The sequence below is a fragment of the Petromyzon marinus genome, chromosome 53 (assembly GCF_048934315.1).
Source record: "Petromyzon marinus isolate PM22_M1 ecotype Great Lakes invasive population chromosome 53, UKy_Petmar_22M1.pri1.0, whole genome shotgun sequence".
Lineage (NCBI taxonomy): Eukaryota > Metazoa > Chordata > Hyperoartia > Petromyzontiformes > Petromyzontidae > Petromyzon > Petromyzon marinus.
In genome coordinates this window covers 1,067,501-1,083,843 of record NC_133719.1, presented here as the reverse complement: position 1 = coordinate 1,083,843, position 16,343 = coordinate 1,067,501, and the positions used below count along the sequence as shown (strand labels likewise).

Below are 16,343 nucleotides of genomic sequence, written 5' to 3'. Positions count from 1 at the left end.
TAGCCTGGCACAAGCGTCGTGGTGACGTTACTGCCACTTAGTGGTGAATGGCGGTTGTTGTTGTTGTTTGTGACTGTGCGTGACTGTGCGTGTGTGACTGTGCGTGACTGTGTGTGTGTGACTGTGCGTGACTGTGCGTGTGTGACTCTGTGTGTGTGACTCTGTGTGTGTGACTGTGTGTGTGTGACTGTGCGTGACTGTGTGTGCGTGACTGTGTGTGCATGACTGTGTGTGCGTGACTGTGCATGACTGTGTGTGTGTGACTGTGCGTGACTGTGTGTGTGACTGTGCGTGACTGTGTGTGTGACTGTGTGTGACTGTGTGCGTGACTGTGCGTGACTGTGTGTGCGTGACTGTGTGTGTGTGACTGTGTGTGACTGTGTGTGTGTGACTGTGTGTGCGTGACTGTGTGTGTGTGACTGTGTGTGCGTGACTGTGTGTGACTGTGCGTGACTGTGTGCGTGACTGTGCGTGACTGTGTGTGCGTGACTGTGTGTGTGACTGTGCGTGACTGTGTGTGCGTGACTGTGTGCGTGACTGTGTGTGCGTGACTGTGCGTGACTGTGTGTGTGACTGTGTGTGTGACTGTGCGTGACTGTGTGTGCGTGACTGTGTGTGTGACTGTGCGTGACTGTGTGTGCGTGACTGTGTGCGTGACTGTGTGTGTGACTGTGTGTGCGTGACTGCGTGACTGTGTGTGTGACTGTGTGTGACTGTGTGTGACTGTGCGTGACTGTGTGGGTGACTGTGTGTGACTGTGCGTGACTGTGTGTGTGACTCTGTGTGTGACTGTGTGTGACTGTGTGTGCGTGACTGTGTGCGTGACTGTGTGTGTGACTGTGTGTGACTGTGCGTGACTGTGTGTGACCGTAGTGGCGAGTGACATCTCTCTGACGGGCGGCTCGGTGGTGCAGCGGATCCGTCTGCTGGACGAGGCCGAGTCCCCCGGCTCCAGCTCAGCCATGCTGGACGACGACCTCATCCAGTACTACCAGTTCCTCGCCGAGAAGGGCGACGTGCAGGCGCAGGTGCGATCGCCCGCTCGCTCGCCCGCCCGCTCACTCTTCTGCTCGCTTGCCCTCACTCGCCCGCCCGCTCTTCTAATCGCCCTCTCGCCAACTCGGTCGCCCGTCTGTGTGTCCCCGTGTCCCCCGTCATGACCAGGTGGGGTTGGGCCAGTTGCACCTGCAGGGCGGCCGAGGGGTTGAGCAGAACTTCCAGGTGAGGGTGCTGCGTGAGCCTCTGTGTGAGTCTGTGGGTATCTGTGTGAGTCTGTGGGTCTCTGTGTGAGTCTGTGGGTCTCTGTGTGAGCCTGTGGGTCTCTGTGTGAGTCTGTGGGTCTCTGCGTGAGCCTGTGGGTCTCTGTGTGAGCCTGTGGGTCTCTGTGTGAGTCTGTGGGTCTCTGTGTGAGTCTGTGGGTCTCTGTGTGAGTCTGTGGGTCTCTGCGTGAGCCTGTGGGTCTCTGCGTGAGCCTGTGAGTCTCTGTGTGAGTCTGTGGGTCTCTGTGTGAGTCTGTGGGTCTCTGTGTGAGTCTATGGGTCTCTGTGTGAGTCTATGGGTCTCTGTGTGAGTCTGTGGGTCTCTGTGTGAGTCTGGGTCTCCGTGTCATTACAGAAAGCATTTGACTACTTCCGGCAAGCGGCGGGCTCCGGAAATGGCAACGCGCTGGCATTCCTTGGCAAGGTGGGGCGCCACCACCACTACCATCACCACCACTATCTTCACCACCACTACCTTCACCACCACTACCATCACCACCACTACCATCACCACTACCACCACCACCACTACCATCACCACCACTACCATCACCACCACCACCACCACTACCATCACTACCATCACCACCACTACCATCACCACCACTACCACCACCAGCACTACCACCACCACCACTACCATCTCCACCACTACCATCACCACCACCACTACCATCACCACCACTATCACCATTACCACCACCGCTACCATCACCACTACCATCACCACTACTATCACCACTACCACCACCACTACCATCACCACTACCATCACCACCACTACCATCACCACTACCATCACCACCACTACCATCACCACTACCACCACCACTATCATCACAACTACCACCACCACCACTACCATTACCACCACTACCATCACCACTGCCACCAATACCATCACCACTACCACCACCACCACTACCATCACTACCATCACTACCACCACTACCATCACCACTACCACCACTACCATCACCACTACCACCACTACCATCACCACCACTACCACCACTACCATCACCACCACTACCATCACCACCACTACCATCACCACCACTACCATCACCACCACTATCACCACCACCACTACCATCACCACCACTATCACCACCACCACTACCATCACCACCACTACCATCACCACCACTACCATCACCACCACCACCATAACACCACCACCATTACCAACAACCCTACCAACAGCACTACCACCACTATCACCACCACTACCATCACCACCACTACCATCACTACTACCACCACTAACATCACCACCATTACCAACAACCCTACCAACAGCACTACCACTATCACCACCACTACCATCACCACTACCACCACCACTAACACCACCACCACCACTAACACCACCACCATTACCAACAACCCTACCAATAGCACTACCACCACCACTATCACCACCACTACCATCACCACCACTACCATCGCCACTACCACCGCCACCACTAACACCACCAACATTACCAACAACCATACCAATAGCACTACCACCACCACTATCACCACCACTACCCGCCAGGCACTTTGAGGCCACGTGAAGTGTCAAAGGCTTGCTGATAGGAGGTCACGGGACAGACCCAGGTGCCGTGGGTTGACTGACATGACTGGCAGATGCCCCCTGTTGTGCATCAGTCCACCTCTTCTCTCGCCCGTGTCGTGCCCATTTAGCCCCCTCTCTCCAGCCAAACAGAAACTGCTTGGGCATGCGGTTGCTGGGCATGCAGGCTACGTGACCCAGGCAACACAGCCTTGCTTGCAGGAGGAGCTCACCGATGGGAATGGGTCTAGATCTTTCAAGGATTTGTAAACTCCAGTCTGGTTAAACCCAGGATGGAGCTCAGGCCAGCCTGAATGTTTCCAACCGGTGCAGATGTTCCATTAGAGGGGTCCACGTTTCACAAGCATAGAGAAGGGAGGGCATGACTGTGGCCCAGAAGGCCCGAAGCTTCGTGTGGAGCCACAGACCGGGTAGCTTCCACAGTGTTAATCAGCCGATGAAAATATAATGGTGCCCGATTGACTCGGAGAGAGACCTCTGCTGTCAAACCGGAGCTGGTTATAAGCACACTGCTCAGGTATGGGAAACTCTCTCCACAACTGCTCCATCACCAATGGGGAGTTGAGGGTGGAGTGTTTGGTGGCACAAAATAGCCAGGTTATTGCACTTCGCTGAGAACCCGACGACCCGAGTTTGATGCCCGCTCACGGCCAACAGTAGTGACTCAGCCTCAAAATGAGTACCTGGTGCAGTGTGTAAACATCGTCACTAGGGAGACAAAGGCGGCCGGGCATGTTGCTGGCTACCCCACCCCCTCTTGTGCCGCAGTACCGGCCTTCATAGGTGCTCGCTAACAGCACTTGCCCCGACAGTCTGTTAAGGCTACACGGGGGACCTTTGTCTTTGTGTGTAGATGCACTCAGAAGGCTCGGACGTGGTCCCCCAGAACAACGAGACGGCGTTCCAGTACTTCAAGAAGGCGGCCGACATGGTGAAGATCTCCCCTCCCCTCTCCCCCCCCTCTCCTCTCAACCCCCTCCCTTCTCTCCCCCTCTCTCCCCCTCTCCCCTCCTTCCCGTGTTTATATCTCTGTGTGTGTATCTCCGTATGCTTACCTCCGTGTGTACAGTGAGGGAAAAAAGTATTTGATCCCCTGCTGATTTTGTACGTTTGCCCACTGACAAAGAAATGATCAGTCTATAATTTTAATGGTAGGTTTATTTGAACAGTAAGAGACAGAATAACAACAACAAAATCCGTGTCTTCTTACATATCTGCTTGCGTATCTCCGTGCGTATCTCCGTGTGTATCTCTCTGTGTATCTCCGTGTGTATATCTCTGTGCCTATCTCCGTCTGCTTATTTGCGTGTGCGTTTCTTCGTGTGTATCTCCGTCTGTATCTCTCTGTATATTTCCGTGTGTGTATCTCTGTGTCTATCTCCATGTCTATCTCCGTGCGTATCTCCGTGCACGTATCTCCATGTACATCCCCGTGTGCGTATCTTCACGTGTATCTCCGTGCGTATCTGTGTGTATCTCTCTGTATCTGCGTGTGTATCTCTGTATCTCTCTGTACATCCCCGTGTGCGTATCTTCACGTGTATCTCCGTGCGTATCTGTGTGTGTATCTCCGTGCGTATCTCTCTGTATATTTCCGTGTGTGTATCTCCGTGTGTATCTCCGTGTGTATCTCTCTGTATCTGCGTGTGTATCTCTGTCTGTATCTCCATGTACATCCCCGTGTGCGTATCTGTGTGTGTATCTCCGTGCGTATCTCCGTGTGTATCTCTCTGTGTATCTGTGTGCGTATCTCCGTGTGTATCTCCGTGTGTTTCTCTCTGTGTATCTGTGTGTGTATCTCCGTGCGTATCTCCGTGTGTTTCTCTCTGTGTATCTGCGTGTGTATCTCCGTGCGTATCTCCGTGTGTTTCTCTCTGTGTATCTGCGTGTGTATCTCCGTGCGTATCTCCGTGTGTTTCTCTCTGTGTATCTGTGTGTGTATCTCCGTGTGTATCTCCGTGTGTTTCTCTCTGTGTATCTGCGTGTGTATCTCCGTGCGTATCTCCGTGTGTTTCTCTCTGTGTATCTGCGTGTGTATCTCCGTGCGTATCTCCGTGTGTATCTCTCTGTGTATCTGCGTGTGTATCTCCGTGCGTATCTCCGTGTGTTTCTCTCTGTGTATCTGCGTGTGTATCTCCGTGCGTATCTCCGTGTGTTTCTCTCTGTGTATCTGCGTGTGTATCTCCGTGCGTATCTCCGTGTGTTTCTCTCTGTGTATCTGCGTGTGTATCTCTGTGTGTGTGTGCTGCAGGGCAACCCCGTGGGGCAGAGTGGGCTGGGCATGGCGTACTTGTTTGGCCGCGGCGTGCCAATCGTGAGTCCCCACCGTGCCAGCGAGCGCCCAGCCCGCGCCGCCACCCGCCACTAGCGACGGGCCCCGCGCCGCCGCTCCCCACCACGATCGCCGGCAGCTCGCTCGGCCGCCTGTGGGCCGCTTTGTCCGAGCGAGCGGTTTCGCCGCGTGGTACCCATGCGGCGGGGCTCACTCGCGTGTGTGTGTGTCTGTGTGTGTGTGTCTGTGTGTGTGTGTCTGTGTGTGTCTGTGTGTGTGTGTCTGTGTGTGTCTGTGTGTGTGTATCTGTGTGTATCTGTGTGTGTATCTGTGTGTATCTGTGTGTGTATCTGTGTGTGTGTGTGTCTGTGTGTGTCTGTGTGTGTCTGTGTGTGTGTGTCTGTGTGTATCTGTGTGTATCTGTGTGTATCTGTGTGTGTATCTGTGTGTCTGTGTGTGTGTGTGTGTGTCTGTTTGTGTGTGTCTGTGTGTGTGTGTGTGTCTGTGTGTGTGTGTCTGTGTGTGTCTGTGTGTGTGTGTCTGTGTGTGTCTGTGTGTGTGTGTCTGTGTGTATGTCTGTGTGTGTGTGTGTATGTCTGTGTGTATGTCTGTGTGTCTGTGTGTGTGTGTGTGTGTCTGTTTGTGTGTGTCTGTGTGTGTGTGTGTGTCTGTGTGTGTGTCTGTGTGTGTGTCTGTGTGTCTGTGTGTGTGTGTATGTCTGTGTGTATGTCTGTGTGTCTGTTTGTGTGTGTGTGTCTGTGTGTGTTTGTGTGTGTCTGTGTGTGTGTGTATGTCTGTGTGTATGTCTGTGTGTGTGTGTGTCTGTTTGTGTGTGTGTGTTTGTGTGTGTCTATGTGTGTGTGTCTATGTGTGTGTCTGTGTGGGTGTGTGTGTCTGTGTGTCTGTGTGTGTGTGTGTCTGTGTGGGTGTGTGTGTCTGTGTGTCTGTGTGTGTGTGTGTCTGTGTGTGTCTGTGTGTGTGTGTGTTTGTGTGTGTGTCTGTGTGTGTGTCTGTGTGTGTGTGTCTGTGTGTGTGTCTGTGTGTGTGTCTGTGTGTGTGTGTCTGTGTGTGTGTGTCTGTGTGTGTGTCTGTGTGTGTGTCTGTGTGTGTCTGTGTGTGTTTGTTTGTGTGTCTGTGTGTGTCTGTGTGCGTGTGTGCGTGTCTGTGTGTCTGTGTGCGTGTGTGTGTGTGTGTCTGTGTGTGTCTGTGTGCATGTGTGTGTCTGTATGTGTGTGTGTGCGTGTGTGTGTGTCTGTGTGCGTGTGTGTGTCTGTATGTGTCTGTGTGCGTGTGTGTGTGTGTGTCTGTATGTGTCTGTGTGCGTGTGTGTGTCTGTGTGTGTCTGTGTGCGTGTGTGCGTGTCTGTGTGTGTGTGTCTGTCTGTGTGTGTTTGTGTGTGTGTGTGTCTGCGTGTGTGTGTGTCTGTGTGTCTGTGTGCGTGTGTGTGTGTGTGTCTGTGTGTGTCTGTGTGCATGTGTGTGTCTGTATGTGTGTGTGTGCGTGTGTGTGTGTCTGTGTGCGTGTGTGTGTCTGTATGTGTCTGTGTGCGTGTGTGTGTGTGTGTCTGTATGTGTCTGTGTGCGTGTGTGTGTCTGTGTGTGTCTGTGTGCGTGTGTGCGTGTCTGTGTGTGTGTGTCTGTCTGTGTGTGTTTGTGTGTGTCTGTGTGTGTGTGTCTGTCTGTGTGTGTGTGTGTCTGTGTGTGTGTGTGCGTGTGTGTCTGTGCGTGTGTGTGTGTGTCTGTGTGTGTCTGTGTGCATGTGTGTGTCTGTATGTGTGTGTGTGCGTGTGTGTGTGTGTGTCTGTGTGCGTGTGTGTGTGTGTGTCTGTATGTGTCTGTGTGCGTGTGTGTGTGTCTGTATGTGTCTGTGTGCGTGTGTGTGTCTGTGTGCGTGTGTGTGTGAAACGTGGACCCCCCTAACCGTGGACCCCCCGAATGAAACATCTTCGTGGGTTAGAAACATTGAGGCTGGCCTGCCTACGATCCATCCTGGGTTTAGCCAAGTTGGATCGTGTGAGGAGCGCACAAATCCTTGCAAGATCTGGACACAGTCCCATCAGTGAGCTCTTCCGGCAGGCAATCCTGCGCTGGCTGGGTCATGGAGCCCACATGCCCAAACAGCTTTTGTTTGGCCGGATAGATGGGGCACAAATGGGCGCTGCACGGGCTAGAGAAGAGATGGAGTGATGTGGTACAAGAGAATGTGGAGCTGAGTGGGCTTGCCGATGACTGGTAACAGCGGTGTCAAGATCGCCATTTCTGGAGGAGGCTCGTGAAGGACGCTGCTGCTACTGGGCAGAGGAGCAACGCTCACAACAACGAGCGGAGTCCCGGGTGGATAAAAACACATAAAGTTTGCACAGTAGAGGGCACAAGTGGTGCATCAGCCAGTCATCTCAGTCAGTCTACCCGTGGCACCTGGGTCTGCCCCATGACCTGCCAGCGGGCGTTCGACACTTCACATGGCCTTAACATGCACATAGCTTGGCACAAGTGCCGTGGTGACGTCACCACTACTTAGTGGAGAATGGTCGGTTGTTGTTGTGTCTGTCTGTGTATGCGTGTGTTTGCATCTGTGAGTGCGTGCGCGTGCGCGTGTGCGTCTCTGTGTGCATCTGTGTGTGCGTCTGCGTGTGTGTCTGCGTGTGCGTGTGTGTCTGTGTGTGTCTGTGTGTGTGTCTGTGTGTGCGTACATTTGTGTGTGTGTGTGTCTGTGTACGTCTGCGTGTGTGTGTCTGTGTGTGTGTGTGTACGTATGCGGTGTTTGCCGGTAGCTCGGCAGGTGGCTGTTTAAGATGCCCCCACCGGTGTCGCCGCTGGTGGCGGTGGTGGCCACGCTGCTGCTGCATGCGGCTTGCCTTGCCACCCACTGCCTGTGGAGGCATAGCAGTGAGGGTTGGTGGATCACGTGGAGATTGTGTTACGAAACTCCCTTCTACCCCGTGGGTGGGAGTAAAGAGGGAACCGTACCCCTGACTGCCAGGAGAAGGTGGTACAGCAGAGTGCGGACTAATCTCCATCTGTCCCTTCTGAATGGGATAGAGTGCTGCCCCCTCGCACGCGTGGGTTTCCTTCGGGTGCTCCCTTCTTTTCTCGCGTGTATTAACACTCACTAAATTGGCCGAAAACATCTTAATGCGTAGAGGACTGCAGAGCTTTGGACAATCGTTGTTAGCGCCAGGCTCCTCGCCGCCTGCCTACTGCTGCTGCTGCTCTCCCGCTCGTCTGCGAAATTCCTCGGTGACTGAGAGACCCTTCGCAAGAACGACGACGACGCAATTATGTCCAGCCACGACAATAACCGTAACGCTACGTGGCTAGGTTATCGTTCATTACCGACGGTCTCGCAAGGCACCAATGCAGTTCGTTGTTCTCTCTCCCCCGGTGAAATTCTCGAGAATTTGCCGCTTCTCCACGATGGGGTGGGGGTTGCGGAGGGTGCTTACAAACTGCGCCACAATTCAGATTCCTAACAGCCCCAGTCGTGTTTCGTAAACAAGCGACAGCAGCGGTAGCGGCAGTGATGGCGGTAATCAACAACAACAACAACAATAATCACCACCACCACCGTTGTGTCTGCGCATGCCTCTGCCCCGTCACAGAACTATGACCTGGCCTTCAAGTACTTCCAGATGGCGGCGGAGCAGGGTTGGGTGGACGGGCAGCTGCAGCTGGGCACCATGTACTACAGTAAGATAACGATCCCCCCGTAGCCTCTGCAGACTGTAGGGGGCAAGTGCCTTTGAAGGCCGGCACGGCACACGAGGTGGGTGGGTGGCCAGCACCACGCCCGCCCGCCTTTGTCTCCCCAGTGGCGATGTTTACTGCACACCGCATCGGTGGCGATGTTTAATGCACACCGCATCAGGTACCCATTTGAGTCAAACTAGTGGAGGCCCAAGGAACGGTTCACAAAATGGTCACTGGTGTATCGGTGGTGGCCGTGAGTGGGAATGGAACTCGGGTGGCCGGCTTCGTACCGCGGCGTGCTCACCGCTGCACCACCGCTCCCCACTGTGAGAAGCGCACGCACACCGCACAGAGAGACAAAGGGTGCCCCCGTGTCGCTCGCACAGGCTGTCGAAGCACGTGCTCTCAGCGAGTAGCACCTGTGAAGGCCAGCACGGCACAGCACCTATGGGAGGATGGTTTGGTTTGGCCAGCACCATGCCCAGCCGCCTTCGTCTCCCCCGTGGCCGTGTTTACACACTGTTCCGAATGCTGATTTTATGGCTCGGTTCACCTAGGGGAGGCACCAGGACCGGTTCAGATATTTGTCACCGATGTTGTACGTGAGCGGGAATTGAACTCGGGTCGCCGGGTTCGTCAAGCAGTGGTGCTGGACACCCACCCCCTCGTGTGCCGTGCCGGCCTTCATCGGCGCTCGACAACTATAAAAACAATCTACAAACTCTTTTTATTTTACCAGGTAAGGCCCACTGAGCTCTGTATAGACCTTTTCCAAATGCGACCGGGCCGCAAATAACTTGCCAACCAAAAGGCTTATCGTCATCGTGTGGACATTTTTAGCAGCCAAATTACTCCGAACGCCCAATGCTGATTCTAAATGTGGAGGTAAAAACCAAAGGACACGGAGAAAAATCCACGCAACCACGGCGAGAGAGAGCGAGACACGCAAACTCCAAATATACAGCAGGCGTCTGCGTCGGGATTGACCCCTCGACCTCCTGTATACCAGGCGAGGGAGTTAACATCTCTCCACCGCGTCGCCCCAACAGTGTGTGGCGGCTACACGGCTGGGATCTTTGTCTTTGTGTGTGGCAGACGGGCTGGGCGTGCGCCGGGACTACAAGATGGCCATCAAGTACTTCAACCTGGCGTCGCAGTCGGGCCACGTGCTCGCCTTCTACAACCTCGCTCAGATGCACGCCACGGGCACCGGCGTCATCCGCTCCTGCCACACAGCCGTGGAGGTGCCCCCCACACCACCGCTACCGCCCACCACAACACCACCCACCGCCACTGCCGCCGACCGACGCCACCCATCGCCAACCTCTGCTTTTGTGTCTCCACGCACGTGCGTGTTTGTACCTGCGTGCGTGCGTCCCAGCTGTTCAAGAACGTGTGCGAGCGGGGCCGCTGGGCGGAGCGCATGATGGGCGCGTACGGCGCGTACCGCGAGGGCAACGTGGACGCGGCGCTCGTGCGCTACCTGCTGCTGTCTGAGCAGGGCTACGAGGTGGCGCAGAGCAACGCCGCCTTCATCCTCGACCGCAGTGCGTCCCCCCCACCCCCCCCGATCCCTCCCCACCCCCCGTCCCCTCCTCCCCCTCGTCAAGAAACTCCTCACCACCACCACCCTCCTCCGACAAAAAAAACAAAGTCCTAAATAATTTTTATTTTAGCAGGAGTAAGGCCCCACCGAGCTGCGTGGCTCTTTTTCAGAAGCGATCGCGAATGAGAGCTCAACGAAGTGGAGGCTTATTATCGTCGTCATCATCATCATCGCGTGGAAATGTATTGCAGCCAAAGTACTCGCGCAACGTTGATTCTAAACGTGGAAGGAAGAACTAGAGAAAAATCCATGTGACCCTGGGGAGAGAGAAAGAGAGAGAGAGACAACATGCAAACTCCAAATATGCAGCAGGTTAAATTTTGATTTAAAGCTTTTGAGATGGCAGGGATTCATGTTCTTGGTTCTTTCGATAAAGTCACGTAGAAGGGAAACAATAAAATAATACTAATATAAAACAATACAATTCTCACGACGTTTCGACTGCAACACAAGCAATCGTCATCAGGTGTGGTTTATATTTTTATTATTTTATTGTTTCCCTTCTTTGTGACTTTACCGAAAGAACCAATAATACACAGCAGGTGTCAGGATCGGGACTGGACCCACGGCCTCCTGTATACCAGGCAAGGGAGTTAACATCTCCGAGCCACCGTGGCACCCTTGATTTTAGGTGGCACCATTGCAAGAAGGGTCTGGGTTCTATTCCCGATTCGTTCTTCTCTCTGTGTGTGGAGTTTGTATTCTCTCTGTGTGTGGAGTTTGTATTCTCTCTGTGTGTGGAGTTTGTATTCTCTCTGTGTGTGGAGTTTGTATTCTGTCTGTGTGTGGAGTTTGTATTCTCTGTGTGTGGAGTTTGTATTCTCTCTGTGTGTGGAGTTTGTATTCTCTGTGTGTGGAGTTTGTATTCTCTCTGTGTGTGGAGTTTGTATTCTCTGTGTGTGTGGAGTTTGTATTCTCTCTGTGTGTGGAGTTTGTATTCTCTCTGTGTGTGGAGTTTGTATTCTCTGTGTGTGTGGAGTTTGTAGTCTCTCTGTGTGTGGAGTTTGTAATCTCTCTGTGTGTGGAGTTTGTATTCTCTGTGTGTGGAGTTTGTATTCTCTCTGTGTGTCGAGTTTGTAATCTCTCTGTGTGTGGAGTTTGTAATCTCTCTGTGTGTGGAGTTTGTAATCTCTCTGTGTGTGGAGTTTTTATTCTCTCTGTGTGTGGAGTTTGTATTCTCTCTGTGTGTGGAGTTTGTAGTCTCTCTGTGTGTGGAGTTTGTATTCTCTCTGTGTGTGGAGTTTGTATTCTGTCTGTGTGTGGAGTTTGTATTCTCTCTGTGTGTGGAGTTTGTATTCTCTCTGTGTGTGGAGTTTGTATTCTCTCTGTGTGTGGAGTTTGTATTCTCTCTGTGTGTCGAGTTTGTATTCTCTCTGTGTGTGGAGTTTGTATTCTCTCTGTGTGTGGAGTTTGTATTCTGTCTGTGTGTGGAGTTTGTATTCTCTCTGTGTGTGGAGTTTGTATTCTCTCTGTGTGTGGAGTTTGTATTCTCTCTGTGTGTGGAGTTTGTATTATCTCTGTGTGTGGAGTTTGTATTCTCTCTGTGTGTGGAGTTTGTATTATCTCTGTGTGTGGAGTTTGTATTCTCTCTGTGTGTGGAGTTTGTATTCTGTCTGTGTGTGGAGTTTGTATTCTCTCTGTGTGTGGAGTTTGTATTCTCTCTGTGTGTGGAGTTTGTATTCTCTCTGTGTGTGGAGTTTGTATTCTCTCTGTGTGTGGAGTTTGTATTATCTCTGTGTGTGGAGTTTGTATTCTCTCTGTGTGTGGAGTTTGTAGTCTCTCTGTGTGTGGAGTTTGTATTCTCTCTGTGTGTGGAGTTTGTATTCTCTCTGTGTGTGGAGTTTGTATTCTCTCTGTGTGTGGAGTTTGTATTCTCTCTGTGTGTGGAGTTTGTATTATCTCTGTGTGTGGAGTTTGTATTCTCTCTGTGTGTGGAGTTTGTATTCTCTCTGTGTGTGGAGTTTGTATTCTCTCTGTGTGTGGAGTTTGTATTCTGTCTGTGTGTGGAGTTTGTATTCTCTCTGTGTGTGGAGTTTGTATTCTCTCTGTGTGTGGAGTTTGTATTCTCTCTGTGTGTGGAGTTTGTATTCTCTCTGTGTGTGGAGTTTGTATTATCTCTGTGTGTGGAGTTTGTATTCTCTCTGTGTGTGGAGTTTGTATTATCTCTGTGTGTGGAGTTTGTATTCTCTCTGTGTGTGGAGTTTGTATTATCTCTGTGTGTGGAGTTTGTATTCTCTCTGTGTGTGGAGTTTGTATTCTCTCTGTGTGTGGAGTTTGTATTCTGTCTGTGTGTGGAGTTTGTATTCTCTCTGTGTGTGGAGTTTGTATTCTCTCTGTGTGTGGAGTTTGTATTCTCTCTGTGTGTGGAGTTTGTATTCTCTCTGTGTGTGGAATTTGTATTCTCTCTGTGTGTGGAGTTTGTATTCTCTCTGTGTGTGGAGTTTATATTCTCTCTGTGTGTGGAGTTTGTAGTCTCTCTGTGTGTGGAGTTTGTATTCTCTCTGTGTGTGGAGTTTGTATTCTCTCTGTGTGTGGAGTTTGTATTCTCTCTGTGTGTGGAGTTTGTATTCTCTCTGTGTGTGGAGTTTGTATTATCTCTGTGTGTGGAGTTTGTATTCTCTCTGTGTGTGGAGTTTGTATTCTCTCTGTGTGTGGAGTTTGTATTCTCTCTGTGTGTGGAGTTTGTATTCTGTCTGTGTGTGGAGTTTGTATTCTCTCTGTGTGTGGAGTTTGTATTCTCTCTGTGTGTGGAGTTTGTATTCTCTCTGTGTGTGGAGTTTGTATTCTCTCTGTGTGTGGAGTTTGTATTATCTCTGTGTGTGGAGTTTGTATTCTCTCTGTGTGTGGAGTTTGTATTCTCTCTGTGTGTGGAGTTTGTATTCTCTCTGTGTGTGGAGTTTGTATTATCTCTGTGTGTGGAGTTTGTATTCTCTCTGTGTGTGGAGTTTGTATTCTCTCTGTGTGTGGAGTTTGTATTCTCTCTGTGTGTGGAGTTTGTATTCTGTCTGTGTGTGGAGTTTGTATTCTCTCTGTGTGTGGAGTTTGTATTCTCTCTGTGTGTGGAGTTTGTATTATCTCTGTGTGTGGAGTTTGTATTATCTCTGTGTGTGGAGTTTGTATTATCTCTGTGTGTGGAGTTTGTATTCTCTCTGTGTGTGGAGTTTGTATTCTCTCTGTGTGTGGAGTTTGTATTCTCTCTGTGTGTGGAGTTTGTATTCTCTCTGTGTGTGGAGTTTGTATTCTCTCTGTGTGTGGAGTTTGTATTCTCTCTGTGTGTGGAGTTTGTATTCTCTCTGTGTGTGGAGTTTGTATTCTCTCTGTGTGTGGAGTTTGTATTCTCTCTCCCGGGGTTCTCCCCTTTCCTCCCGTAGCTGAACTCGCATGCACAGTGTAATCGGTATCAGCCAAACATCCCAATTCTACAACATCGTCTGCAAATCACTCAATTGGGATCACACGAAGCAGAGGCAGCGACAGGAGCAGCATCGCCGCCCTGCTGCGAGTACACGGCAGGAGCCTCCGAGGCTCAGGCCTTGATGGGGGAGGGCGCCGAATCGCAAACAACGAGACGGCGACGCCACGCGCTGGCGCGGGCTGCACGGCGCCAGCCCCAGATGGCGCTGCCAGGCTCCACGCTTACCACCTGCCAGGCTCCACGCTTACCACCTGCCAGGCTCCACGCTTACCACCTGCCAGGCTCCAGGCTCCACGCTTACCACCTGCCAGGCTCCAGGCTCCAGGCTTACCATCTGCCAGGCTCCAGGCTCCACACTTACTACCTGCCAGGCTCCAGGCTCCAGGCTTACCACCTGCCAGGCTCCACGCTTACCACCTGCCAGGCTCCACGCTTACCACCTGCCAGGCTCCAGGCTCCACACTTACCACCTGCCAGGCTCCAGGCTCCACACTTACCACCTGCCAGGCTCCAGGCTTACCACCTGCCAGGCTCCAGGCTCCACGCTTACCACCTGCCAGGCTCCAGGCTCCAGGCTTACCACCTGCCAGGCTCCAGGCTCCACGCTTACCACCTGCCAGGCTCCAGGCTCCACGCTTTCCACCTGCCAGGCTCCAGGCTCCACGCTTACCACCTGCCAGGCTCCAGGCATACCACCTGCCAGGCTCCAGGCTCCACGCTTACCACCTGCCAGGCTCCAGGCTCCAGGCTTACCATCTGCCAGGCTCCAGGCTCCACGCTTACCACCTGCCAGGCTCCAGGCTCCACGCTTTCCACCTGCCAGGCTCCAGGCGCCAGGCTTACCACCTGCCAGGCTCCAGGCTCCAGGCTTACCATCTGCCAGGCTCCAGGCTCCAGGCTTACCATCTGCCAGGCTCCAGGCTCCACACTTACCACCTGCCAGGCTCCAGGCTCCAGGCTTACCACCTGCCAGGCACCAGGCTCCAGGCTTACCACCTGCCAGGCTCCAGGCTCCAGGCTTACCACCTGCCAGGCTCCAGGCTCCACGCTTACCACCTGCCAGGCTCCAAGCTTACCACCTGCCAGGCTCCAGGCTCCACGCTTACCACCTGCCAGGCTCCAGGCTTACCACCTGCCAGGCTCCAGGCTCCACGCTTACCACCTGCCAGGCTCCAGGCTTACCACCTGCCAGGCTCCAGGCTCCAGGCTTACCACCTGCCAGGCTCCAGGCTCCACGCTTACCACCTGCCAGGCTCCAGGCTTACCACCTGCCAGGCTCCAGGCTCCACGCTTACCACCTGCCAGGCTCCAGGCTCCACGCTTACCACCTGCCAGGCTCCAGGCTCCAGACTTACCACCTGCCAGGCTCCAGGCTCCAGGCTTACCACCTGCCAGGCTCCAGGCTCCACGCTTACCATCTGCCAGGCTCCAGGCTCCAGGCTTACCACCTGCCAGGCTCCAGGCTCCAGGCTTACCACCTGCCAGGCTCCAGGCTCCACGCTTACCACCTGCCAGGCTCCAGGCTTACCACCTGCCAGGCTCCAGGCTCCACGCTTACCACCTGCCAGGCTCCAGGCTCCACGCTTACCACCTGCCAGGCTCCAGGCTCCACGCTTACCACCTGCCAGGCTCCAGGCTCCACGCTTACCACCTGCCAGGCTCCAGGCTCCACGCTTACCACCTGCCAGGCTCCAGGCTCCACGCTTACCACCTGCCAGGCTCCAGGCTCCAGGCTTACCACCTGCCAGGCTCCAGGCTCCACGCTTACCACCTGCCAGGCTCCAGGCTCCAGGCTTACCACCTGCCAGGCTCCAGGCTCCAGGCTTACCACCTGCCAGGCTCCAGGCTCCACGCTTACCACCTGCCAGGCTCCAGGCTCCAGGCTTACCACCTGCCAGGCTCCAGGCTCCATGCTTACCACCTGCCAGGCTCCAGGCTCCAGGCTTACCACCTGCCAGGCTCCAGGCTCCAGGCTTACCACCTGCCAGGCTCCAGGCTCCAGGCTTACCACCTGCCAGGCTCCAGGCTCCAGGCTTACCACCTGCCAGGCTCCAGGCTCCAGGCTTACCACCTGCCAGGCTCCAGGCTCCAGGCTTACCACCTGCCAGGCTCCAGGCTCCAGGCTTACCACCTGCCAGGCTCCAGGCTCCAGGCTTACCACCTGCCAGGCTCCAGGCTTACCACCTGCCAGGCTCCAGGCTCCAGGCTTACCACCTGCCAGGCTCCAGGCTCCAGGCTTACCATCTGCCAGGCTCCACGCTTACCACCTGCCAGGCTCCAGGCTCCAGGCTTACCATCTGCCAGGCTCCAGGCTCCACGCTTACCACCTGCCAGGCTCCAGGCTCCAGGCTTACCACCTGCCAGGCTCCAGGCTTACCACCTGCCAGGCTCCAGGCTCCAGGCTTACCACCTGCCAGGCTCCAGGCTTACCACCTGCCAGGCTCCAGGCTCCAGGCTTACCACCTGCCAGGCTCCACGCTTACCACCTGCCAGGCTCCAGGCTCCAGGCTTACCACCTGC

The 16,343-nt window shown here is 53.9% G+C and overlaps 1 protein-coding gene across 1 annotated transcript in view; it reads left to right on the top strand.

Moving 5' to 3' along the window:
- LOC116938069 (SEL1L adaptor subunit of SYVN1 ubiquitin ligase) overlaps window positions 1-16,343 on the top strand; it is a 51,794-nt gene that overhangs the window by 30,101 nt on the left and 5,350 nt on the right. The window contains exons 10-17 of the mRNA XM_032945243.2: window positions 874-1,028; window positions 1,165-1,221; window positions 1,615-1,683; window positions 3,695-3,772; window positions 5,093-5,155; window positions 8,715-8,802; window positions 9,898-10,046; window positions 10,184-10,349. Coding sequence (XP_032801134.2) covers window positions 874-1,028; window positions 1,165-1,221; window positions 1,615-1,683; window positions 3,695-3,772; window positions 5,093-5,155; window positions 8,715-8,802; window positions 9,898-10,046; window positions 10,184-10,349 — 825 coding nt within the window. The remainder of the gene's footprint in view (window positions 1-873; window positions 1,029-1,164; window positions 1,222-1,614; window positions 1,684-3,694; window positions 3,773-5,092; window positions 5,156-8,714; window positions 8,803-9,897; window positions 10,047-10,183; window positions 10,350-16,343) is intronic.